The 25,802-nt window shown below is 51.8% G+C and overlaps 1 protein-coding gene across 5 annotated transcripts in view; it reads left to right on the top strand.

Annotated features, from left to right (window-relative positions):
* KDM2B (lysine demethylase 2B) overlaps positions 1–25,802 on the top strand; it is a 114,284-nt gene that overhangs the window by 20,217 nt on the left and 68,265 nt on the right. For 2 of the 5 annotated variants that reach the window (XM_065903867.1, XM_065903868.1), the window contains exons 5-9: positions 4,008–4,190; positions 4,392–4,494; positions 15,602–15,695; positions 16,971–17,124; positions 24,679–24,794. In XM_065903867.1, coding sequence (XP_065759939.1) covers positions 4,008–4,190; positions 4,392–4,494; positions 15,602–15,695; positions 16,971–17,124; positions 24,679–24,794 — 650 coding nt within the window. Of the gene's footprint in view, positions 1–4,007; positions 4,191–4,391; positions 4,495–12,077; positions 12,201–12,810; positions 12,905–15,601; positions 15,696–16,970; positions 17,125–24,678; positions 24,795–25,802 lie in introns of those variants that run through there. The other 3 variants (XM_065903869.1, XM_065903871.1, XM_065903870.1) reach the window with 3 other exon arrangements.

Raw genomic sequence — 25,802 nt, 5'->3', positions numbered from 1 at the left:
ACTTACCCTCCTCTGCAGCTTGCTTCGAGCTGGCCCTTATCTCAGCTGTATCAGCACTCTAAACCTATAGTCACTTCACTCAGTATCCTTTCGCCTCCGCAGGACGCGTTCTGAGGCCCCTGCGTCTCTCCTCCCCGCCTGCGGGCTGGAACGCAGCGGGATTGAATCCGGTTACTGGTACACCCGTGTTTCCCTGGGGGTTTATAGAGCCCCAGCATCCAGAAGAACTGACTTTCTTTGTTCCTCCCTGTATTCCTACTTCGTCTCCTCCCACCCACCCGCTGCGGCTTGCAGGACACCTGGGGGAGCCGGACGGCGTTCCCTGAACGCTGAGGACGCTCCTCTTAGAACCGCTCCGGATACAGTCAGTTGGCCTCCCAGCCTAGGGCCTCTTCCCTCCGGCGCCCCTCTGCCCCAGCTGCCCCTCGCGGTTCTAACCACTCCGGGGTCCGGACTTACCTTTTCCGCTGAGGGTGGGGCAGATCGAGGTGGGTCAACAGGGGACCTGCACCTGGGCAGGACCAGAGCGGAATGAGGATGTACAGGAAGCCCTGGAGATTGTGTGGGGAGAGGGGGTTCTGGAAGCCTAGTTTGTTGATGTTCAGTCACTCAGTCGTGTCCGACTCTCTGCGACCCCATGGACTGCAGCACTCCAGGCTTCCCTGCCCTTCACCGTCTCTAGGAGATTGCTCAAACTCATGTCCATTGAGTCGGTGATGCCATCTGACCATCTCATCTTCCATCGTCCCCTTCTCCTCCTGCCGTCTGTCTCTCCTAGCATCAGGGTCTTTTCTAATGAGCCAGTTCTTCGCATCAGGTGGCCAAAGTATTAGAGCTTCAGCTTCAGCATCAGTCCTTCCAATGAATAGTCAGGGTTGATTTCCTTTAGGATTGCCTGATTTGATCTCCTTGCAGTCCAAGGGACTCTCAAGAGTCTTCTCCAACACCACAGTTCAAAAACCTGGCTAGTGCTCAAAAAAGTAAAAAGCAGGCCTTTCTCATGGGTCTCTTTCTTGTTCAATGATGGTTGTCCGTAGAGGTGGGGCTCTGGACTGCTCAATACTTCTGGATGTTTTCTAGGCTGGGAGGGAGGGATGTGTGGGTCATCTTGCCCAATGCAAGGAGAGTTACTCTTATCTGCCCCCGGGTACCCCCAGGTCATTTTTTCAGTTCAGCTGTCATTTATATGTGAAGTAATAGGTTAAATGCTGAATAGTAATAAGGATAACATTCAGCATTTGTTTATTTATTTAGTCACTATTTTTAAAATATTTATTTATTGTTTATTTATTACTGTATTTATTTGGCTGTGTCTGATCTTAGTTGCAGCACGCGTCCTTGCCGCACGCGGAATCTTTGGCTGCCGGCATGTGAACCCTTAGTTGCCGTCTATGGGATTTTAGTTCCCCAACTAGGGATGGATCCCTGGCCTGCTGCAGGGAAAGAGCAGAGCCCTAAACACTGGACCACAAGGGAAGTCCCTATATTTTAAAATCAAATTTATTTATTTTTGGCTACACTAGGTCTTTGTTGTTGTGCCCTGGTTTTCTCTAGTGTCAATGCTGGGGCTTCTCATTGTGGTGGCTTCTCTTGTTGTGGAACACCAGCTCTAGAATACCTAGACTTCAGTAGTTGTGGTTCAGGGGCTTAGTTGCTCCCAGGCCGGTGGATCTTCCTGGACCAGGGACTGAACCCACGTCCCATGCAATTGGCAGGTGGGTTCTTAACTATTGGACCACCAGAGAAGTCCCTCTATATTTTTGAAGATGTGTATTTTAAGTGGGTAGAAGACTTTTGGAAGAAAAAAGATAATTGTATAAAAACCAACTTTGTTGGTCATTTAGTGTCTGAGCGTTTTTGTTTAATAATATCTTTACTGAGTTATAATTCACATACCATACAATTCACCTGTTTAAAGTGTACAATTCAATGGTTTGTTGTCTGTCCACAGAGTATGTGCAATCATCACCACACTCAATTTTAGAACATTTTAATCACCCCTCATACCCCTCACCCCTCTCCATTAGCCATCCTTTTAGACTGACTGGCAGAGATTTAACTGAAGCTGAATTTCCCACCACCTCACTTTCTCTACCTGTAATTATATATATTAAAAAAATTTTTTTTTAAATTTTTTATTAGGGTGTAGTTGAGTGGGGAAGATCCCCCTGGAGGAGGGGATGGCATCACTTGGACAGAGGATATTGGAGGGCTATGGTCCATTGGGTCACAAAGAGTCAGACATGACACGTAGTTGATTAAAATGTTGTGTTAACTTCAGGTGTATAGCAGAGTAATTCAGTTATACATATACAAGTATCTGTTCTTCAAATTCTTTTCCCATTTAGGTTATTACAGAATATTCAGCAGAATTTCTTGTGCTACACACTAGGTCCTTGTTGATTGTCTATTTTAAATATAGTAGTTCCACCTGTGATTATAAATGAAATTGGCCAATTAGGTAACACTTCCTACTTGCAGACACTTCTCAGAAGTCTTTCATGTGCATTAGCTCACTTAAATCATACGACAACACCGTAGGCTGGCTACCATGTAATAGATGGAGAAACTGCTACTTTCATGTCAAGAGACTTGAGGGGCAGCTGGGGTTCAAACCCACAAAGTCTTAGCTTGGTGAGTGGAAGTCACTCAGTCATGTCTGACTCTTTGGAACCCCATGGGCTGTAGCCTACCAGGCTCCTCTGTCCATGGATTTCTCCAGGCCAGAAGATTGGAATGGGTAGCTGATCTCTTCTCCAGGGGATCTTCCCAACCCAGGGATCAGGGATCAAACCCAGGTCTCCCGCATAGTAGGTGGATTCTTTACCATCTGAGCCACCAGGGAAGCTTAACTACCATATATATATATATAAAATTTATTTTTAATCTTTTTTAATCCATCCACTCTCTAATGCATTGATGCATTTTTCAATGCATTAAGTCTTAGTTACAGAATGGGGGGTCTTCATTGCATCATGCAGGATCATTCCTTGCGGCACACAGATTCTCTACTTGTCCGTGGGCTCAGTAGTTGCCGTGTGGGCTTTGTTGCTCCTCGGCATGTGGGATCTTAGTTCCCCAACCAGGGATTGAACCTGCATCCCTTGCAATTGCAAGGTGGATTCTTAACCACTGGACTGCCAGGGAGTTCCCCAGCATAACCACTATAGTGTACTGATGGGGCAGCTAGCTCCAGGCCTTTAATGCCCATTTGTCCCCACCTGCAGGACTGTGAGTCCCATCACCTACCTGCCCAGGGAATCTCCTTCCCCAGGGGGCTTTGCGGATGGGACCCTGAGCAAAGTGAGGGAGGAGAGGCAAGGGGGAGTCTGGAGGCTGGCCAGAAAGTGGGGAAAGCTTGGGGGGGGGCAGCTGTTCTTTTCCCCTCCTCACTCTAACGGCGATTCTCTGCCAGGTGGGCTTTCCAGAAAAGCTGAGCAGAACCCATCTGTTCCAGGATTCCTGGTAACGAAGGAGCCGGCACTGTCCAGAGCTTGGCCAGAATTTCCAGCAAAGTTCAGGGATGCCCCCTGGTGGATTTGCACTCCTGACTCAAAACCAGAGCGCTTCTCCAAGGCTTCCTGGGATCTATGGGGCGAGGAGCCAGCCTCTGAAGGCGGGGATCATTTTTCAGCCTTAGCATGTGATCAGGATTCAGTATTGCAGGGGCCAGGGGCTGGGTTTGGGGGTTAAGAACCTTGGTGCTGGTGTTAGATGGAATTGGCTTCAAATCCCAGCTTTGCTGCTCAATAACTGAGTGTTTGGGGGCAAGTTAGTTGCAGAGGGAAACAGATCGATTGAAGAGGGATTCCTTTAAAGATTGCAGAACGATTCAGTGAGGAACATTGATGGGATGACGTCATTGAGCAGATAAGGCGTAGGGGTGTAGGATGCTGAGGCATGTTCGGGATGCTGGGTTAGGAGCAGGTTTTGTTTTGTGGGGCCTCCCAAGTAGGATCTGGAGCCCTAGCTGGCTGGAGCCACCAGCCTGTGGATTCTGCCCTCAGGTAGCCGGCGGCTGGTGGATGTGATGGACGTGAACACCCAGAAAGGCACGGAGATGAGCATGTCCCAGTTTGTGCGGTACTACGAGACGCCCGAGGCGCAGCGGGACAAGCTGTACAACGTCATCAGCCTTGAGTTCAGCCACACCAAACTGGAGCACCTGGTCAAGCGGCCCACTGTGGTAGGTCCCGGGCTGCGGTTCCCCTCCCCGGTCACCTTCCCATCCTCTCCTAGCTCGAGGCCAGCCTGCACCCACCCGTGGCGGGAGGGCAGGAGGGATTTGGGTGCAGGAGGAGGAGGAGGAGGAAGGTTGAGGCAGTGATGGGGTCCAACTTAAGGGAACCTGGGGCCAGCAGCTGACGGTGGCCTGGCTGGATTTCAGGTAGACCTGGTGGACTGGGTGGACAACATGTGGCCTCAGCACTTGAAGGAGAAGCAGACGGAAGCCACGAATGCCATTGCAGAGATGAAGTACCCGAAAGTGAAGAAGTAAGACTGGCTGGCTGGTGGCGGGAGCTGGGAGTGGGTGACTCTCAGCCTTGTAGGGGGTGAGGGTTGGAAAAGAGCCTGGACTGAGGCCACAGCTCTTTGGGGTGCTGCTGGGATGTGAGTGCTGGGGGTCCTGAGTGTGGGCAGGTTGGCTCTGCATTCTGCTCTGGGTCTGGATTCTTCATCCAGATGGTTCTTTGGCCTTCCTGCCAGCCCTGCCCAGGGGGATGTGATCTGAAGAGGAGGAGGCGTTATGGAAACCATCTCTCTGTGCATATGTGTGTGTGTGTGTGTGTGTGCGTGCTTGTCAAACATTCATCAACTCTAAGTGACAGTGTATCTGTCCTAGGAGTGGATTTTCTAGGGACCCACCATGGACACTTTGCTTTTGTCGAGGGCTGGATAGGGGTCTGGTATTATTTTGCTTTCTGTTGTTGAGACCAGGCACCTCTGATGGAGAAGAACCTTCTCTGAATAAAGCCAGGGGCCACTTCCTCACCAGAAACTCCTTAGAGAGACAGTGTCCTCTAAGGGGGAAGTTGGTGCTGCGCTGGAAAAGTTGGCCACATCTAATTATGGGGACATCACTACAGGCAGCGTGACCAGCAAGTCCTGAGACCAGTTATTTAACACGGGCAGCAGTGGCTGCGAGCACCTCCGTGTTCTAGGATTTGAGTGGTGGACCCTTGGGATGACGAAGTTACCTCGGGGCTCCTGCCATCTCAGGCCCTCTGTTTCCATCTCTAAAATGAGAATGAGATGCTCGCGGCCCAGGGAGTTGCTCTGTGCTTCCTAGAAGAGTTGGCTCTGATGGCTCTGAATCCATTAGCATCTCTCTGCTGAGCCCTGCTGCCAGGAGTGCCCCCAGGAGCTTAAAGGCTGTGAACTTCTCATTCACTCAGCCCTTCATTCAGTGCATATTGAATGCAAACTCTGTGCCAGGCTTTGTAAGGGAGGCCAGCACGCTGGTCCGTTTTGCTTTCAAGCTCTCTCTCTCTGTTTAATTACTTCTCAGGCATTTTTTCTCCTCTCAAAGCTGATGCTCCTTAATACCCCTTGGATCTGGGCTGCCTCGAAGGGAAAGACTGGGCTCAAGGTGGGGTTGGTAGGAGGGTTTTCAATTCTGTTCTGTTTTGATGCGATTGCAGCAAAATTCATGGAGGCCTTGGGCCAGGGAAGTAAAAGAGAAACAGGTCTAAAAGCCCGTACCTTCTGGCGAACAGCAGGCCATTAACGTGAGGGCAAGGTGCAGCTCTCATCCTGTGTGTGTGTGTTAGTTGTGTCCGACTCTTTGCAACTTCATGGACTGTAGCCTGCCGGGCTCTTTTGTCCATGGAATTATCCAGGCAGGAATACTGGAGTGGGTTGCCATTCCCTCTTCCAGGGGATCTTCCCGACCCAGGGATCGAACCCAGGTCTCCTGCATTGCAGGCGGTTTCTTTACCGTCTGAGCCACCAGGGAAGCCAGCTTTCATCCTAGGCAGAGAGAAACAGGTTCCCAGAAGGGAAATGGGGAGAAGAGAAATCCTTTTTGGCTGCTGGCCTCAGAAAATCCTCTCGGAGGTGATGTTTGACATGGGCTTTAAAAGACAGAGGAGATGGGAGGGAAGTGAGGAGGGATGGGGGTAGGCAAGGGCCAAGGGCCTTGATGGAATCACAGAGGGAGAGCTTGAGGAGCAAGAGTGGGACTCAGATTAGAGGCAGATCTTGGCTCTCTTTGTTTGATCGATCGATTGATCCCACCTGTATTTTGAACACCTGATGGGCACTGAGAATACAGCGGGGAGAAAACCATGTGAGCTCCCTGCCCTCATGGAGCTTATGGTCTCTGCAGGAGACCTATTAATCCAACGATCAGAGAAACAAATGGAAGTTTGCAGTTGTGATGAGGCCACAAAGCAGAGACATCTGGTGCTATAGCACGTGTACTAGGGGATTCATCAGGTCAGGGAGGGCAGGGCAAGCCATCCTGAGCTGCAGTCTGAAGGGAAGAGGAGTTATTTAAGTGAAGACACCTAGGAAGAGCTTTTCTGACTGTGTACCAAGGGCCTGGGGCGGTGGGATAGGCTGGGAAGAGGGTGGAACTGAAGGACTTGCCTAAAAGGCCAGTGGGAGTGGAGCAGAGTGAGGGAGGGTCAGGCTGACAGGAGTCATAAGAGAGTCATAAAGCTGGTTTGCGTGCTAAGTCATTTCAGTTTTGTTTGACTCTGTGACCCCATGGACTGTAGCCCGTCAGGCTCCTCTATCCATGGGATTCTCCAAGCAAGAATACTGGAATGGATTGCCATGGGGCTCTGTATTTCTCCTAAGAGCAATCAGAAACCTCTTGAGTTACCAAAAAAAAAAAAATCATTTTTTGATTACTCGGCATGTGGCATTTTAGTTTCCCAATCGGGGATTGAACCCACACCCCCTGCACTGGAAGGGCAGAGTCTTAACCATTGGACCACCAGGGAAGTTCCCTGAAACCTCAGAGATTTTAAGCAGAGAGGGATGTGTTCATATTTGCATTCTGCAAATTCTGCAGCTGCAGTGTGGATTGAAGGAGATGTGGGGGCAGACTGATAGGAGCAGCCATTGCATCATCTACCTGAGGATGGGTAATGGGGCAGTGTTAGGGGAGAGCAGAGCACAAACGGGACGTGTATTTAGGAAGGTGAGATAGACAGCCTTGGGTGACAGATTTCAATTGAGTAATGTCTACCTTGCCTGTCTGAGATATTCAGCGTATTCTTCACTTTATTGAAAGATTCCTTTAAATAGTAAGCTCTGTTAATACATTGAGAGTTCTATTTAATTACCAAAAAAAGGGTCACCCATAATTTTCTAGAACCACATGTCTTGGACATATTGGTTGGATCATGTGGCAAGTAAATTTACAAACCCTGTCAGTGGCCTAGAACTTGTTACAGGATTTGAAGCTTGTTAGGACTGAAATTGTTGCCTTGGAAGTAGTACATTTGTTCAGCTGAAACGAATGCTGATTTCAGTTAATAAACAAGGTAAAAATCCCATGATGATGAAGTCCTCTGGGATCATAGAATTGTTCTTTGGAATTTAATTAAAACGACACTTTCTAGAAACTGGAAACAGCTGAAGGGTCACCTGAACCGAGGGTTTGCAGCGGGGCGAGAGGAGGGTTACAAACCCATGACTGCTTCCTCCCTGGTTCCAGGATTTATGCCCTTTGATCATGGTGAGGAGGTAAAGAATTTTAATGGATTTTTGTTCAGGAATTTCAGGCAAGGAAGGGGTGGAGACAGTTGTCAAGGGGGTAGTTGCAACGTTGTGGGAGACAGAATATGTGTAAAGGGTACACTAGTGTGGGAATTCTCTGGTGGTCGTGTTTGGGACATGGTGCTTTCACTACTGTGGCTCCCACTGGATCCCTAGTTGGGGAACTAAGATCCCACAAGCCAAAAAAAAAACAAAACCAGCTTAGGCCTGGGCCTCAATTCTTCACTATGTGGGCCTCTCTGTAAGGCTGCTCGAGTGTCCTCAAGACATGGCAGCTTCCTACCCTATCAGGAGTGGTTTGAGAGAGAACAGGAGGAAGCTACAGTGCCTTTTATAACCTAATTTTGGAAGTCACATACTTTTTCGGTCACGCTAAGTCCCTTCATTCGTTTCTGACTCTTTGCAACCCTATGGACTATATAGACTGCCAGTCTCCTCTGTCTGTGGAATCTTTCAGGCAAGAATACTGGAGTGGATAGCCATTTCCTCCTCCAGAGTATCTTCCCAACCCAGGAATTGAACCCGCGTCTCCTATGTCTCCTGCATTGGCAGGCGGATTCTTTACCACCAGTGCCATGTGGGAAGCCTGACATACTGTTCACTTCTGCCATATTCTAGTTAGTTAAAAGCAAGTCACTAAATCCAGCCCACACTCAAGGGAGGGGAATTTGGCTCTGCCTCTGGAAGGGGTGGGGGAGCACTCAGAGACTTTTTGGAAGTGTTTTACTGCTTCTACAGTAATCTCCTAGGTCTGTGGCATGGGCACACGGTTTTCATTTAGGACTGTAGGATATTTTAACACATTTCAGAAAGAAATGGGCAAGTCGTTTCCCTTCTCACCTGCTCACACTCCAGACTTGCAGAAAAGAGGTTTGCTGGTATACTGGAGATATACTGTGGACCAGAAGAGCTCAGAAGCCCAGCCTAAACAGGATCCCACAGAAAGCATACACTTGGCTCCCCCCAAGTTGAAAATTGACCACATATTTTCTCCATGTACTTTCTGGAAGTGGCAGGAAGAACAGGGGAATAATACGGGGGTACAAAGGTGAAAGAGGATGAAGGCAGGCACTGGGAAGACCAAGTTTGGGGGTGCCTCTGCTACTCTCTGTAGCTATGGCAAGTGTTTCATCTCCTTTTAAAAAAAAAAAATAAATTATTTATCTATTTGGCTGTCCAGGGTCTGAGCTGTGGCAGGCAGGATTTTTTTAAATTGTGGCCTGCAAACTCATAGTTGTGGCATGCAGAATCTAGTTCCTTGACAGGAAATTGAACCTGGGCCCCCTGCATTCAGAGCATGGAGTCTCAGCCACTGGACCACCAGGGAAGTCCGGATCTTTTCTTTTGTTTACAAAGCGGGGATCCTGTCATCCCTGCCCTGCCTCCCTGCCGTGCTAAAGGGAAGATGGAGCCTACAGTGGATGTGAAATGTAGTTGGGATAAAATGTTTTTGTCCATGTGGCCTCATGTATAGACACACAGAGGCTGCAGCTGCCATTGGAATCCTGGCATCCACTGCTTTCTAATCTACCCTCCCTCACATTTGCATAGGGCATCTCTGCAACACATATTTACCTTCTCACTCTCATCAGTAATGTATCACACAGAGAAATTGACATGGAGAGGCTGCTTATGTCACACATGGGCCATGCCCTGGACCCAGGCCTCTGGATTCCTGGGATTTTCCTAGTACCTCGAAAAGAAGAGCAAAGAAAATTGTCCTTTCCTGTGGTGCCATGCATGGGCCCAGGTGCTGTGTTTTATACTTAGCACATAAATCTCAAAAATATAGGAAGCAGGTTACTTTCATTGTCGTTCAGTCGCTAAGTCGTATGGGACTATTTGCAACCCTGTGAACTGCAGCACACCAGATTTTGCTCAGACTCATGTCCATTGAGTCGGTGATGCCATCCAACCATCTTTCTCTGTTGCCCCTTCTCCTGCCCTCAATCTTTCCCAGCACAGGGTCTTTTCCAATGAGTCGGCTCTTTGCATCAGGTGGCCAAAGTATTGGAGCTTCAGCATCAGTCCTTCCAGTGAATATTCAGGGTTGATTTCCTTTAGGATTGACTGGTTTGATCTCCTTGCAGTCCAAGGGGCTCTCGAGAATCTTCTCCAATACCACAATTCAAAAACATCAATTCTTCGGTCCTCAGCCTTCTTTATGGTCCAGCTGTCACATCCATAAACAGATAAATGGAAGCTGAAATTCACAGTCGTTCAATGTAGTATGGATGTAGCTAGCAGCTGAGCATAAGTCAGTAGGAGCTGGTGTGACTTCTGGATAACCAGAGAGGCAATGTTAAAAAAAAAGCCTTTTTTAAAAAAAAACAGTGCTGGCCAAATCAAGTCAATTCAGGGTCTGGTTTGATCTGTGAGGGCCATGAGTTAGAGGACCCTGAGTAGTTTAACAAATATGATGCTGAGTTCCAGAGGGGGGGAAAGATTTGGTCCAGTTCACATAGCTGATTAGAATAATTATAGGACTGTTGCTGGGTGCTGCATTTACACGAATGAATCTGGTGTGGTCCCTCCTCTCAAGTAACTGAGGCGTTTGTGACTTGTAAAAGTAATATGGGGAAGTTCCCTGGTGGCCTAGTGGTTAGGATTGGGTGTTTTCCCTGCGAAGGCCTCGGTTCAATCTCTGGTCGGGGAACCGTCCTGTTTGCTGGTGATGTGGCCAAAATACAAAATTAAAAAATAAAAGAAAGGTATTATGTCTCTCACGTGGACAGCTTAATCCTGTTGTCAGGGCCTTCTCTCTTAGATCGTTTAACTCAATGACTGGTGCTCAGATTCAAGGTCAGGGATAATCATTGTCATGACTATCTTTTCTTTTAAATAAGCAAAGTATTCATAAGGTAAAAAATTCAACCTTTTCTAGGGCATTTACAGTTTAACTTCACAGCAGGCCATCAGGGAGGTTCCAATGCGTGAGCCATCCTGTAAATGACACCAGAAGGCAGCACCCTGGGCCAGGGTGTTGACCACCTTGAAATGGCTCAGTGTTCACTTCCCTAAAATGGGGATTATTGGGTTGTTTTGAGGGTAAAATGTTATCATACCTGTAAACAGCTATTATTATGAGCACCTGATAATTGGAACCTATTCATTAAGAATAGGTAGCCTGGGGAATGGGATTTGGCTAAAGAAAGGAGTAGTTAGATTTCTGTCCCTGCAGCCAGCATACCACCATCTCCTGCCCTTATAGTTTGGGTGGAGGGGGGGAAGGGTGGGATGAAAAGTGGGCTGTTGTCCTGATGAGCCTGCCTGGGATGGAGGGGACTTCTGATTTGAGCTGGACTGACTCTTTAAGGACTTCTCCGGTGGCCCAGTGATTAAAAAAAAAAAAAAAAATCCACCTGCCAATTTAGGAGACTCCATTCTGGTATTCTTGCCTGGGAAATCCCATGGACAGAGGAACCTGGCGGTCTACAGCCCACGGGGTCAAAAAAAAGATTTAGTGACTAAACAGCAGTTCCTTCAGTTAGTGTCTGAGGTTTGGCTTAACCTGCAGACTCTGCTGTTTGTGAGTCTATGGGGAGAATGGCTGAGAAACTCTGAGACAGGCTGTTTGGATAAGTACCTCACTTCAAGGGTAGTGATCAGGGTGAGGCACTATCTCTGAGCCTCTCTGCTTTCTCACCTGTAAAATGGGTACAATCCTAGGAATGACCTTACAGGGTTGTTGTGAAGATTGGATTAATCATCAAAATGTCTATCTCAGTGAATTTCCACAGGATTTCTATGATGTGGGTTTACAGAGCTACTAAGGGGGCAGATAAGGGAAAGGACTGCAAGAGCATCTTAGATTGCAAATGAACTTCAGGTCACCTCCCTGCCCTCAGGACAAGGATCCTGCTGAGAGAGGGGAAGTGGTTGTCCAAGGTCATACTGGCAGTGTGTTTTAAGGCCAGAGCAGCCTCCCTGGTCCCTGGGCTGCCACACCCGGGATCTGACAAGCCCTCCACCTGCTGGCACTGGCCCTTCCTATAGCTTTGCCCGATGGATGGATTTCAGGAAGCTAGTTTTGCTGGGTCGTCGCCTTCAACAGCAGGATAGCATCCACACTCCCTGAAAACGTGTGTGCGGGAGTCCCCGGGCGCCTGCCAGTAGAACAGAGGTGGGGAGAGCTATCCTGGTGCCCCCACCCAGCCCGGGCGAGGGGGCGGCCGTGGGCGGCGGCGGCGTCCCCTGGCGCTGGTCTGGCGCGCTTCCTTGTCACCGCCGCGGCCTCCCTCCGCCTCCCTGGCGGCCGCTGTGCCGCGCGGGTGTTCAGTTTCAGCGCGGGGATGAGTGCAGGCTGCGCCCAGCTCCCTGAGAAAGGAAGGAAGCCAGCAAGCGAGGGCTTCGCGGTCCTCCACCGGGGCCTGGCTGCGCCGTGGAGGGTGCTCGGCTCTGGCTGCCGGGCCGGGCGAGCGTCCAGCTTCCACCGCCCAAGGGGACACCCGGGAGCCGCACCGCCGAGGGTAACCGCGGGCGGGGCTGGGCGGGCGTCCCTGCGCGGCGCCCCGAGGGCCCCGGGCTGCCCGGGAGCCCCCACTCCTTCGCGGCGCGCCGGGGCGGGGTGTGGGTCGCCTCCCGCCCGCGGGCTGAACGGCCGGCGTCGCGGAGCGGCTCTTTGTGTCTCCCGGGGCTGCGTGTAAGTGTGTAGTGTGTGTGCACGCGTGCGCGCGCTCATCGCCTCCAGCCCCATCACCCGGTGCCAGTTTTCCAGGCACCCCCCTCCGCCGCGCGCCAGACCTTTGCCCGAGGGGACGCCCCCTGGGCTGCCGGGGGAGTTTCACCAAGTTGGAGGGAAAAGGGCGGGGTGGGGTTGCCCCGCCTCCCCAGACCCCAGGGCAGCGCCCCAAAGTTAGTGCTGCAGGTGCAGCGCCCCCACCTTCCAGGCTCCTCCCCAACCAGCCTGAGCCTTGGGAGGCGGGAACCCCCCCAAAGGCTTAGCTTGGGGGCGCCTGATATTCAGCCGCCAACTTGGACGGTGTCCTGCACAGAAAACCACCCGCGCCGGTGGGGCGGGGGTGGGGGGGCGCGGCTTTCCGGGCAGGGGGCGGCCGCGGCCCAGGCGGAACCAAGGCTGGCTGGCCGGCCGCTGCGAGAGCTTAGCGGCCGTGGCACCGAGCCGGGATGCCCATGTGACTGCGGTGTGCTTTGGAAGAGGAAGCTGTTAGAGGTCAGTGCAAAGGCGTCACGCCAGAGAGAGCCAGAAGCCGGAGTGAGGGGGGAGACGTGGGATGAGCACGGCGGGCGAAGGCTGCAGGCACCAGGACCTAAGCGGTCCTCTCCCGGCTCCCTGGGCTGCCCTAAAGCATGCAATTGCCCGGCAGGAGGGACGGGTCGGTCCCGGCCGCCTGGAAATGAGGGACCTGGGAGGAGGGATCTCTCGTGGAGAGGCGGGTCTGGAACTGGCTCCCCGGAGCTCCGAGGGGCCTCAGAGGATGCTGGAGGGTGACTGGGAGGGCAGAGCAGACACCAGCTCAACTTGGAGAACTTTCCCCTGTACGCAGCAGCCGCAGCTCCAAGGGATTCCCTTTCCACCCTTGCTGGGGAGGTTGGGGCTGGGGCTAGAGATGGGCAGGTTGAGGTGGGTGACCTGTTTGATCAAGCAGGCTTGGGTCTGGGGCCCAGGAGCCAAAACTGCTCTCTTTTCTGCTTTGGGCACCGGGGAGAGTGTCCAGCTGCAGGCCAAAGGAAGCATTTCGCCTTGATCCATCCCACGAACACTTAAATTGTTTTTCCTAGACTGTTCTGCCAGGGGCCTGGAGGAGGTGGAAATCAAGGTTAGATTAAAAAAAGAAAAGAAAATCGAGAGGAAGAGATGGTTTTAGGAAAATGAGGACTAATATTTTGAAGTGGTGCTTAGAGAGAAGAGGCCGGTGTGGCCCATGGGGGTGGGGGTGGGGAGGGGTCTTCAGCACCCCCTGCCCCTTGAGTTCCTTGGAGAGAAGAGAAACACCCAGGCCTTCGGCGTGGGGACCCGGCAGGGTGGGCTCGGAGGAGGCAGTGGGTTGTGGAGCCGGAGCTGGAGCTGGGACTTTAACAGCCTCAGCGCCAGCACCGCCAGCACCGCAGCCCGCTCCTGTCTTCGTGACTGGGCTGCGTCCTGCGCTGTCAACTACACCCCTCCGATGGGGTTGCTAGGCAGCAGGGCTCTGATGTGCGGGAAGGCCTTCTGATTTGTCAGCCTCCTGCAGACACATGGTTGAGGCTCCTTCCAGCCTATCCGGAGGAGGGACGCGGGGCACGCCGCCTGCATACTGCCGACAGCCCCAGTCCACCTGAATGTGAGGTGCAAAAGGCAACCAGAGGGAGGGGCCACCTGGAGCCCTCCAGCTTCCTAGCCAGCTCTGCCTCATGCCCCCTCTTCCCCTCCACCCCATTATCTCTTCTTCAGCTGCAGGTTCCTCCCTGCCCGTCCCCGCCCCATTCCTCCCCTCTTCCCCAAAACCGTGGAAAAGCAAAGTGCAGCGGGGAAAAGAGGTCAGTGGGGTAAGCATGTGTGTTCGGGCCTCTGGAGGTGCCAGAGTGTGTGAGCATGAGCCCTGGGGGACTGCCCCCAGCAGTGGCTCTTGTGGGAAGGGGTAGGTGGGAGGGAGGGGACCCTGGTACCGCCATCTGCCAGGCCCAGACCTGGAAGCCTGTCCGTCCCCCTCCTGAGCTCTGCCTACTCCTAGGAGGGCAGAAAGTGGAGGGAGGATGGAGGAGACCACCAAGTAAGGAAGGATGGATTGTCTGGCAGTTGCTGGAGCTCAGAAAGCAGTGTTGCTGGCAGCTTTCTTCTCCCAAATGCACTCCCTCTGTCCCAGCCTCTAAGGGCCAAGCTCTTCCTCCCTCCTTCACTCCCTCCCTCCCTCTTTGCCTCTCCACCATCTCACCCCTAGGGTCTTTACCACTTGACTTGTTTCTAGCAGCTTTTTTTGAGATGTACTTCACACATCATTCATCCATTTAAAGTGTACAGTTCAGTGTTTCTTAGCATGTTTACGGAGTCGTGCAACCACCATCAATTTTGGAACATTTTTGTCACCCCACAACAAAATCCAGTACCCATTAGCTGTCACTCCCCATTTCCTCCCCCAACCTCCTTCAGCCTCTGGCTACCACTGTCCTGCTCTCTGTCTCTAGATTTGCCTACTCTGGACATTTCAACCTGGAATCGAGCACTGTGGTCTTTTACGGCTGATACCCTTGTACTTTCAGCTGCATTGCTTACTTTGCAATCAATTGCAGTTTGTCTTGCCATTTAACTTTTTCAGGGCTGTGTTCCAGTAAGAGCGTTTCATCCTTCAGGTCAGGGGTCTATGCTTTTCTCTAAGTGCCATTCCTAGCTCTGGGCCGGACCATTGCTTGGCTCTCAGTCAATGATTGTTGAATGAAGGAGGAGATGAATGGGGACTAGTAATTGGCAAGCAATGCAGGTGGTTTACAACTGAATTCCAGGGGGCCCAGCTGCTGCACAGGGGCCTGGCAGCTTGGGAGAACAGCAGGTACAGGGGCTGGAAGGAGTAGAAAGGAAGCCTCTTGCTTGGGTAGGAGGTGTGGGGGTGGGGCAAGAGTAGAAACTGTCTGCAAGGAAGAGAAGAAGTGGCCTGTGGGTTGCCAGTTCTTTCTCTGGCGGGAACCTGAGAACAAAGATGCCTCCCCCAGCCTTGGGGGCAGGTAGCCAATGCTCGAGATTCATCACGGGTGATCACAGGGGCTTCCCCCGTGGGGAACTCCAATTAGGTTTGGGTTTTTAAAAAAAAGAAAATTCCCCAGCGTCAGCGTTTATCAAAGGGCAGCAGGTCAAGCATCTCTGAAACTCTTTGCTTATCTCCTGTGATTCAGGCACTGAATTGTTTTTTCTGTTTTTTTCGCTCCTGTGCTGCAGGTACTGTCTGATGAGTGTGAAGGGTTGTTTCACTGACTTCCACATCGACTTTGGAGGCACTTCCGTTTGGTACCATGTTTTCCGGGGTGGGAAGGTGAGTTGAGTTGAGTCTCTTCAAATCTCTCTGCATCCCTGACTGTTTGTGCATGGAGGCGCTCTCACCTTTCTCCTTCCACCCACCTTCCCCAGTAAGCCCCCACCCTGTGAGTACTTTGAGGGTTACTTGGTCCCCTGGGGCCACCTCCTCACTCTGTGTCTTTTTCTGGAGGGAAAGATCAAGGTCAACTCTTTTGCATCACTTCTGATCACCCATTCACCCCTGTTCAGCCAATCCAATCAATGTCCTAAGCATCTTCAGCCTGATTAGGAGCATGCATGCTTCAGTCCTGTCTGACTCTTTGTGACCTCATGGACTATAGCCTGCCAGGCTCCTCTGTCTACAGGATTCTCCAGGCAAAGATACTGGAACTGGTTGCTATGTCTTCCTCCAGGGATCTTCTCGACCAGGGATCAAACCCTAGTCTCTTATGTCTCCTACATTGGGAGGTGGGTTCTTTACCACTTGCACCAACTGGGAAGCATCTTAGGCCACATTAGAACTCCAGATTTGGCTCCCAAGAACCCCCCAGCATTCACTTCCCGCAGCTATAGTTTCAGCTCCAGCACTGTGACCTTTTAACTTAAAAGTCTAGTTGCTGGCACCACCTGCCTCCAAGAACATTTTCCATGAGGGACAGACATCACCCAGGGAAAGGAGGTGAGGCATGCGTTCAGGATGCTCCTGTGTCTGCCGCTGTGTGCCTGTCCACATGGGAACGGAGGGGTCCCTGCATGGGCGTGAGTGTTCCTTGAGAATATGTGTGTGCCGTCCTGCTCCTCTGGGTCTGCATGTGCATGTGTTTTAACCAAACATGTTGGGAGAAATTCTGGGTAGAAAGTCACCCCACTTGGTTCCAGATGTTTTTCCTCCTTCTCCAGAGCGAGCGCAAGCTGGGTTTATTTATTCGGCCATTTTATCATACAACTTAAATCCCCCTTTCTCTCCTCACCCCACCTCCCCCTATAAGCTCATGGCTCAGGAGAAAGAATGTTCTAACCAATCTAGAAAGTCTTTCCACCCTGGTGTTTCAGCTGGAATGAAGACTCTCTAAAGGCAGGCAGGAGGCCTCCCAGACCAGCAGCACAGCCCTCCCTGCCCCTTCAGAGACCCTCTGGGGAGCCTGGTCCTAGAGGGGCCCGCGAGGATGGGTCCTCCCCCATCCTCTCCGCTCCCAGGCAGGTGGGGCTGTCTCCTGGCTGTTGGCAGAGCCTGGAAGAAATCAGAGACTTGGCCTGGATCTTTAACCGATTGCTTCCTTTCCCTCCTAAGATCTTTTGGCTGATTCCTCCAACCTTGCACAATTTGGCACTGTATGAGGAGTGGGTGCTGTCAGGCAAACAGAGCGACATCTTCCTGGGTGACCGTGTGGAGCGATGCCAAAGAATTGAGCTGAAACAGGGCTACACGTTTTTCATCCCTTCCGGTAGGTTCCTGTGAGGCTGGCACTGACTGGGCTGTCTCTTAGCAGCCTCCTGTGACCAGGGGTTTAGGCCAGGCGATGGGGTCTCTCTGGGCCTCCTGGCCTTGGGCAGTCTCCAGGAGAAGCAGGCCTCAGGCTGCAGGGGAAAAACAACCTCTCACATCCTACCTGTTTCTTCCTGCCCAAGGGCTAGGATTTTCTCCTGGGAGAAAGCCAGAGCCCTCCCAGTCTGGGGAAGTTTGAATGCCTTCCTCTAAGAAGTCCTGCTGAGATTTCTGATAGTGAGGATGAGGGTGGTCCTGTGGGGAGGGAAGGGGTGACTGTACCCTACAGGCTGGGGAGGGGGAAGAGGAGGGTTGGTCCAGGGGAAGGACAGACCCCATGAAAGCCTGGGTAGAGGGAAATGCACCCAGAGTGGCAGCCTCCTTCCTGCAGAATGAGATGAAATGTAATTGGGCTCAAGGTCAATTCCTGCACTTGGACTCTCCCCTTCCCCCCAAAATAATTAGCTCCATAACTACAACAGAGGGCAGTAATTAAGAGCATGGGCCCTGGGGCCAGAATACCCCGCCCTAATTCAAATTCCTTCTCTGATGGTTACCAGCTGTGACTTCCTGGAAATGACTTAACCTCTTGGTGCCTCAGTGTTCTCATCTGTAAAATGGGAGACTTACTTGGTGCCTCAGTGTTCTCATCTGTAAAATGGGAGACTTACCGGGTAGTAGTGAGGACTGAGTGAGCCAAGACCTATTTGCCTACATCTCCTGGGAGATGGGCTGAGGGCTTTTGGCCAGTTACAGGCTGAGTCACTAGTGGATGTGGCCAGGGACCTGGGACCCTTAGGCTGCCTTGGTGGTGGTTTAGTCTTTAAGTCATGTCCAACTCTTGCAATCCTATGGGATTCTCCAGACAAGACTACTGGAGTGGGTTGCCATTTCCTTCACCGTAGGCTGCATTAGTGGAAGCGTTTTACCCAGCATAGGGGAGGTAACAGTCCCACTGGATAGAAGAGTGAGTGAGAGGGTTAGGCCACCTGATTGTGTTCCTTGTGCGTTGTAATTTGGAGGAGAAGTCAACCTGGAGAGAGAGAAAAGAGTCTGGATATCACATCAGGTGAGTCACAGAGAGTTGCAAAGAGTCGGACATGACTGAACAACTGAACTGAACTGAACTGAGGTAAATTTGAAGGAGCAATTGGATTGTTTCACTGCGGAAATGAAGATGTATGGTAATGGCTGTCAGGCAGTTGAAGGATCATCTGGAAGAAGAGGTATCGCCAAGTAGTATTGGACTGACTTGCTCTGCTAGGCAATGAGCTCCCCATCACTGGAAGTATACAAGTAGAGGTTATATGCCAAGGAGCCTGCAGAGAATTTGCTGCTGAATGTAAGTGTGGATCTTAGGGCAGGCATATCTTTTGAGGCCAATAAGATTCATTGGATGGAGAAGATAGTCACACTTAAGTTTCTGAGAGTTGGACTGGAGTTGGCCTTGGGTCTGGACCAAGCTGTAGTGTCAACTGAAGGAGTGGTTGTGGTGATAATTCCTGCCATGGGGGTGTGTGACCTGCACACGTGGGTTCTTCTAGAAAGTTGGGCAGAGATTTCACTGGTCAGGAAATCTGGGATTCAGGGTTTCGTGGGGGTCACTTTGTTGTCAGGGCCCCGGATCCATCTTTGGACCTGCTTGACTTGGGGAGGGTCGGGACCCCTGCTTGAGACAGGAAGGAATTATAGTTGGTGGGCAGTGTTTATGGAGCATACCCTGGCTGGTGTGTGGAGAGGCGGGGAGGAGGTGGTAATCTGCAGTGGGTTCAGGGCCACTGGGTTTTGGAGGATTGGCCCTGCTGGATTCAAAGGAAGGCTGGTGTGCTCTTGATCTTGCTGTTGTCTTTGTGACTTTGGGTTAATCTTTTTCCTTCTCTGTGTCTCAACTATCCCATCTTTACAATGGGGGCAGGGTGAGGCTGAGCTCTGAGACCCTCAAGATCCCTCCTAGGGACTTCCCTGGTGGTCCAGTGGTTAAGATTCCACCCTTCTACTGTAGGGGGGCACGAGTTCAAATGCTGTGTGCTGTGGCCATAAAAAAAAGATTCCTCCCAACTCTGTCCCCTGAGTCCACGCCTCCCAGCCTTTCAAGGAAGACAGGCCTTTTTCTCACAGGGTCTTTGCTGAACTGGGAGGTGGCTCATCGCTTTCCCCAGATCTGGGATGGGAAGGGTGTTAATTTTGGTGACTTAGGCAGATTGGAAAAGGTCTCAAGAAGCAGCCATGTAAACCCCAGCTGGGGTATGACTGTGTGTTGAAGGCAGAAAGAAGAGATGTGGATTTGAACTGCAGCTGGCAGGAATCTATTTAGATCCCAGCAAAGGCTTCTGGCCCTAAGGGTCTTGAGTGAGACTCTAGGATTTTTTTTCCTGGATTTTTTGGGAAGAAAAATAGAGACAATTGAAATTTGTCACCTTCTCAGGGGCAGGGTGTACATGTGGTTCCAGGCATTGATTTCATGAACCTTGTAATTTTGCTAAATATGGGCATTACTTAAAAATGACAACAACAACCTGTCACCTGTTTGTGCTGTTGTTTTATGAAAGGAAGACTATTCTGACATTAAAAAAGATGACAGTACATAATTCCAGAATAAAGAACAGTCACTAGTTTGAGTCTATGAGACTATACCATCTTCATTTTTCTTGTTTTGTTACCAACCTGTAAAAACTAAAGGGCCAGAGTTTTGGGGTCACTGAGCATCTTGGGTCCTCATGGGAGCCCAGGGATTCTTGCTAGCATCATACCCTCTGAAGCGAACACACATCTGAGATTTGTGGTAGCTGGGATGTGGCTTTGGGGAGAGAGGGCCTTGGGGATTCCCGCCCCTGCATATGTGAGCTTTTGGGTGTGGAAAGTGGAGAGTCTCACTCTGGCATTTCCCACCCCTGACCTGGGTTTTCACCTCAGGTGACCTCAGACGTGTTCAGCCTCACGCTGGCCTCAGGCCTCCCTCCCCATCAGCCCTGCGCAAGCTGATAGATGCTGGTGGGAGAGGGAGATGTCAAATGTAATGATATTTTTGTGAGACTTGGTTGAGCCTTCTTTTGTCTGAGGGTGAAGGGGTTTGGTGCTAGCTGTGCTTCAGAGGTGGTGGTTATTCAGATTTCCTTCCTGGGTAGTCCAGGAAAGCTGCCTGGAAGAGGAAGACTGTCGAAGGTGACCGAGGAGTAAGATGGCCCAGATAAAGGGGCTGGGGTTTGTCCCGCTAAACTGGCCAGCTCTCAACGGTGGAGGAGGGACTACAATGGCCTTGCCAGTCCACACAGAGTCAAGAGTCCAGAGTCTTGGGGAGGTCGGGCATCCCCAAGATTCAGTCTGATCATTGGGAGTAAGGAAAGCTGGAGTTGGAACTCAGCAGTGGACCTGGTGACTTTTTCCTTTGCTTGATCTGACCTATGTCCAGGTCCTCTTTTGGAGAACTGTAGTTAATAATAATAAACTTACATTACTGAGTAATGATCCTTTTATGTACATAAGTTCTTTGTACATAAGGAAACTGCCCCGCACGCTTCTCTGTAGTTGCAGCACGTGGGCTCTCTAGTTGCAGCGCGTGGGCTCTCTAGTTACAGCACTTGGGTTGAGTTGCTCTGTGGCATGTGGAATCTTCGTTCTCTGACTAGGGATTGAATCCTCATCTTCTCTAGGGAAGTTCCATTCCACCCACTTTTTAAAAGTGAAGGTTCCTAAGGTCCAGAAAAGTGAACACACTAGTCCAAGGTCACGCAGTTTATAAGTGACAGGGCAAGATGGGAGCCCAAGTGTGTCTGGTTTCAGATCCCACCTGGTTTCCTGCAGCCTGGGGGTCAGCAGACTTGGGCTCTGGTTCCCCTTCTTGGCTCCATGACTTGGGGATAATTGTGTGCTCATTTAATAGACTTTCTTAAGGGTCCACCTGGCAGTGTGAAAGGTGCTGGGGAGGTCAAGAGACAGATTTCCTCCATCGTGAGTGCATAGCCAGTCACCTAGCAGTAGGATGGTGGAGCCCAGTACAGGCGCCTGGGAAAGACTCCCTCAGTCAGTCATCTTTGCCTGGTGGTAAAATTCATAGTAGCTCCAGGCATTTCCTAGACTTGGGCCAGTCTGAGAAAACAGTAACTCACAGCTATTTACAGTGTGTTATGGCTCGGACCTGAGATGATCCATCTGTAAAATGGGTATAGAGCAAGCAGAGAAAGAAAGACAGTGAAGCAGGCTGGGGTGGAGGCCTCTGGCAGCCCAGAGGATTGCTGCTCAGCTCCAGCCAATTAGGCCCAGGTGGAAATGGGGTCTGGGGGGGCCATCGTCTCATTTACCAGCAAAGTGTTAGTCATTCAGTCATGTCCGACTCTTTGCAACTCCATGGACTGTAGCCCACCAGGCTCCTCTGTCCATGGGATTCTTCACACAAGAATACTAGAGTGGGTTCCCATTTCATCCTCCAAAGGATTGTCCCAACCCAGGGATTGAACCTGGCTCTCCTGCATTGCAGGCAGATTCTTTATGGTCTGAGCTACCAGGGAAGCCCATTTTTCTGGAGTGGAAGCCAATTCAGATAGCCTTGTGAAACTTCCCTGTTGTGATAACACAGGCAGGTCAAACTCTACACACCCCTGTTGTGATGCAGCCCATGGCCTGGTACCAGCGAGGAGGTCCTGGAATGGAGAGGCCGTGCTGGCAGCTGCTGGGCCTGGCCCAAAACAGGGTGTTCATGGATGTTCCTGAAAGCAGCAGGCCGTGGGCCTCTGGGAGGCACCCTGAGTTTTGTGAACTGTGGACACACCCCTGTAGTAGCCACTGAGATAGACAGATGTGGGTCAGGGCCTTTGCATTCTGAATCCTGAGTGGCTGGGCTGTGGGTCTGGCCTTCTCAGCCCCTCAGGTCCCAGAGAACACACCTGTCAGTAGGTTTTGTTGGGTTGCCTGCTTTCCTTCCATGACTGGATCTGTCTCCCATTGCCTGGCCTGAATAGCCTTTGTTATTACCTTCATATTGTTGGAGACTCTGGCCCAGAAGCAGGAGGTAGATGCCAGTCTCCTTGGCACAGTTGCCAGTCTGGGGACACCTGTTCCCTGGTGCTTCCTGGGGTGCAGTGAATGAGTCACCATCGGGAGGGTGGGTTCAGATGGGACTTCTGAATTTTATTACATCCCCTCCCTGGTCGTTCAGAGGTAATTTATTTTATTAAAAAAAATTTTTTTTTTTTTTGCCTGTTCCACACAGCATGTGGGATCTTAGTTCTCCGACCAGGAATAGAACCTACACCCTCTGCAGTGGAAGCGTGGAGTCTTAACCACTGAACCTCCAGGGAAGTCCCAGAACAAGCATTTAAGATGTGAGAAGGGGAAGAAAAAAAAAAAAGATGTGAGAGGGGCTGGGCAGCAACTCTAATCCAAGTAAGGCTGCCTGACCCACCTGCAGGGAACCAGCCTGGAGAGGAGGGTGAAGAGAAGCTTCTAGAACCCCTGGAATATCTGGGAGCACAGATTTCCCTGCCCTCACCCCCACCCCAGCCCCGCCCGCAATAGCACCTCTCACATCAGAGGGATAGCTGTAAGTCAGGTGTGTCTGCCTTTCCAGAAGGGAGAGTCCAGGGCTGATGAACGCAGATTCATGTGGCCGCTGTTCTTTCTGAAGCCCTCGTGATGGCTGAGACTGCAGTGAATATCAGCAGCAGTTGCTTACATGGTTTGAGTTCTTACTCACAAGGGAAGCAGTGGTCTTCCTCATTTCACACAGGCACGTGGAGGCCAGGAGTGGGGACAGTCAGGTGCCCCAGGCCACGCGGTGGATCAGCCCTGGAGAAAATCTCCATCTCCGGGCATGAGCTTTCATAGGGTGGGAGGTGGAGCATAGGAAGGGGACCCAGGAATCCTTGTCCCATTTGGGCTTCACCTCACCACGAGTACCTGCCCGAGTCCTGCTGTGCTAGGTCCCAGCCTTGGGAAGTGTTGCTTAAATAATGCTGATGGTGGTAACCACAATCATAACAGACAGCATGGCTCTGCTTGGTAGAAACAAAACAATGTACAGTTGAGAAAATCAGCTGGTCCACAGCTGAGGCGGAGAGGCTGAAGCAAATGTGGGAACTGTGGCTTTGGAGGCTGCACGGAGTGGGGGAGGGGGCAGGGAAGGCGCCCAGGACACGCCACAAGGGCACACCTGGCCAGCACAGATGCTGCCAGAGATGCGGGAGGTAGCAGCAGAACTGGGTTACATAAAGCCTTCGCTCCCATGCCGGTAGCTGGCGGGTTCCCCTGCCCTCCGCAGCCCGCGTGCCACCAGCTCTGTCCCACCTATTGTCCCCAGCAGGGGAGGGCCAGCCGCCCAGAGTGTCGACACAGATGCCAGCAGTGGCCTTGCAGCCTCCGGGCTCTCCTCCCAGGTGATAGCATTGCTCCCGGCAGCCGTGGCCACCCGCTGCTGACCCTGACTCAGGGCTGGCGTGCTCAGCTCACCGAGGAAGGAGGCTGGATCTGCTCCCGCTCAGGGATGGGCGGGGAGGCCTCTGTAATTTTCCTTCAAGCAAATGAGTTAGGCTCCAGGTTGTGGGTAGAAGGCTCAGAATCTCAGGTCACCCGTGTGTCCCCTTTCCCCTCTGCTGATCCTGTCTTTCGCTGGGAGTCCCGTGCCCTTGTCTTTTTGCCTCTGTCTTGCTTGTTTCTCTCTTTGCTTCTGCTCCCGTGTTTTGCCAGCTTGTCTCCTGGGACTCCCAGGACCTGTGCTAAGCCTCTGATGCAGCATCTAAAAACCGAGATGCTGTCGCTCACCAGCTGTGACGTCATTCAGCGAGTGACTTACCTTCTCTTAGCCTCAGCTTCAGCATCTGTTAAGGAGAGTGGGGTATAACGCCCCGTCTCCCCCAGCTCTGCACTGTCCAATGTGGTAGCTGGCAGCCGCAGGGAGGTCTGCTGAGCTCTGGGAACACGATCAGTCTGAGATGGGTTAGTTACTCACTGGAGGAGTTAGGCGGCTTGCTTTGCCTCTAGCCATCATGTCATGGGCCAAGCGCGGGGGCTGATTCCTTGGGTTCCGATCCTTACAACTGGCTTCACTTTGCTGTGCCTCAGTCTTCTCATCTGTGATTTAGCCATCCCTGAGTAATCCTTGACTCCTCCTGAGATGAGGCATCTCTGGAATGATGCGGAAGAGGCTTCAGGCCATGAGTAGTCTGAGGGAGGGGTTTCCAGCTCTCTGACTGGCAGTGGCAGGGGACAGCCTGTCTCTTGGCATCTACAGTTGGGATTTTCATAACACTTTGTCACCAAGGTATTCAGGACAAGAGGCTGGTCTGCAGCTGCCCCCCTGGCTGGACTTGAGCTAGCCAGGGGTCTTGGCTTGCAGTGGTCCAGTGGGGCTTCAGGTCTGGGTCCTCCAGGACAGTTAGGAGCTCGGCTATCTGCATCACACAGCCTGAGCATCCTCGGGTGCTCACCCGGGCCTTCCACGCAATCCTATGTGCAGGCCTAGTGGGGTATTACCACAGGGCCAGCTGCTGACCCTTTCCTTCTGTGCCCTTCCCCACCCCAGGCTGGATCCATGCAGTCTACACTCCTGTAGACTCTCTGGTGTTCGGCGGGAACATCCTGCACAGTTTCAACGTGCCCATGCAGCTGCGGATCTACGAGATCGAGGACAGAACGCGGGTGAGGCGGCTTCCTTTTCTTGTGACCGTGCCAGCCCCTGAGCTCTGCCTGGTCCTCGGGGCACACGTGGCAGTCCTTCCAAAGTCCTTCCTGGCCCCTTGTCCCTCCTGAGTTCCCTGCCTCAAGCCAGGTCTTGGTCCTGGTTCTCTGGGGCAGGGGGTGCCCACGAGAGCCTCCACCCAGAGCCCCGGGTGTTTCTGTTCACCTCCAGACCCGTGGTGCCCAAAACCCCCTTGTCGAAGAGGAAGTATCTCTTGAGAAAGCACCGTGGATGTCAGGAACCCTGGCTCTTCCTTCTTCCCACGTGTATAAAGGGATGCAAGGGAGTGGGGTGGGGGTGGGGGGGGTTGGTGGTTCATGGTTGTGCTGGTAGCTTGGAGCGGGGTTAGGACCTTGGGAAGTAGCTCAGATCTTGACCATGGGGGGACCCTGAAGAAGCCAGTATCGATCTGTGAGTCCGCTGGGGGACTGTCTCTGAGCTCCGTCTCAGTGTCTGCTTGCTGCTGTTGGGGGATCTCTTGTCTTCTTGACACGAAGTCTTCCCCCACCTCGCGCCCCAGGAGCAGAGTCCGAGGCTCAGACACCTGACTTGGGTCCTCCACTCTGTTCCCATTCCACAAGTTTCCTCTGAAAATCACTGGCCCTTCCATGCCGGAAACTGACCCAGTGTCCCCCTGCATCTGAGACAGGTCTGAGAGTGGGAAACCAGGACACAAAAGGCCTACTTCTTCATTCTTAACAGTTATTCAAATGTCTTCTCTCCCTTTTAATTGAGATGTAATCCACACACACAAAGTGCACAATTCAGTGGCGTTTAGCATGTGCCAATGTTGCACAACCATCACTTCTAATGCAAAGGGGTTTTCATCACCCTAAAAAGAAACCCTGTCCTCAGTAGCAGTCACTCCCCACTCCCCGCTCCCAACCTCTGGCAGTCACTGGTCTGTTTTCTGTCTCTGGATTTGCCTGTTCTGGATATTTTATGGAGATGGCATCGTATAACCTGTC

The sequence above is a fragment of the Muntiacus reevesi genome, chromosome 13 (assembly GCF_963930625.1).
Source record: "Muntiacus reevesi chromosome 13, mMunRee1.1, whole genome shotgun sequence".
Classification (NCBI taxonomy): Eukaryota; Metazoa; Chordata; class Mammalia; order Artiodactyla; family Cervidae; genus Muntiacus; species Muntiacus reevesi.
This window is presented reverse-complemented; position numbering and strand designations above follow the sequence as displayed.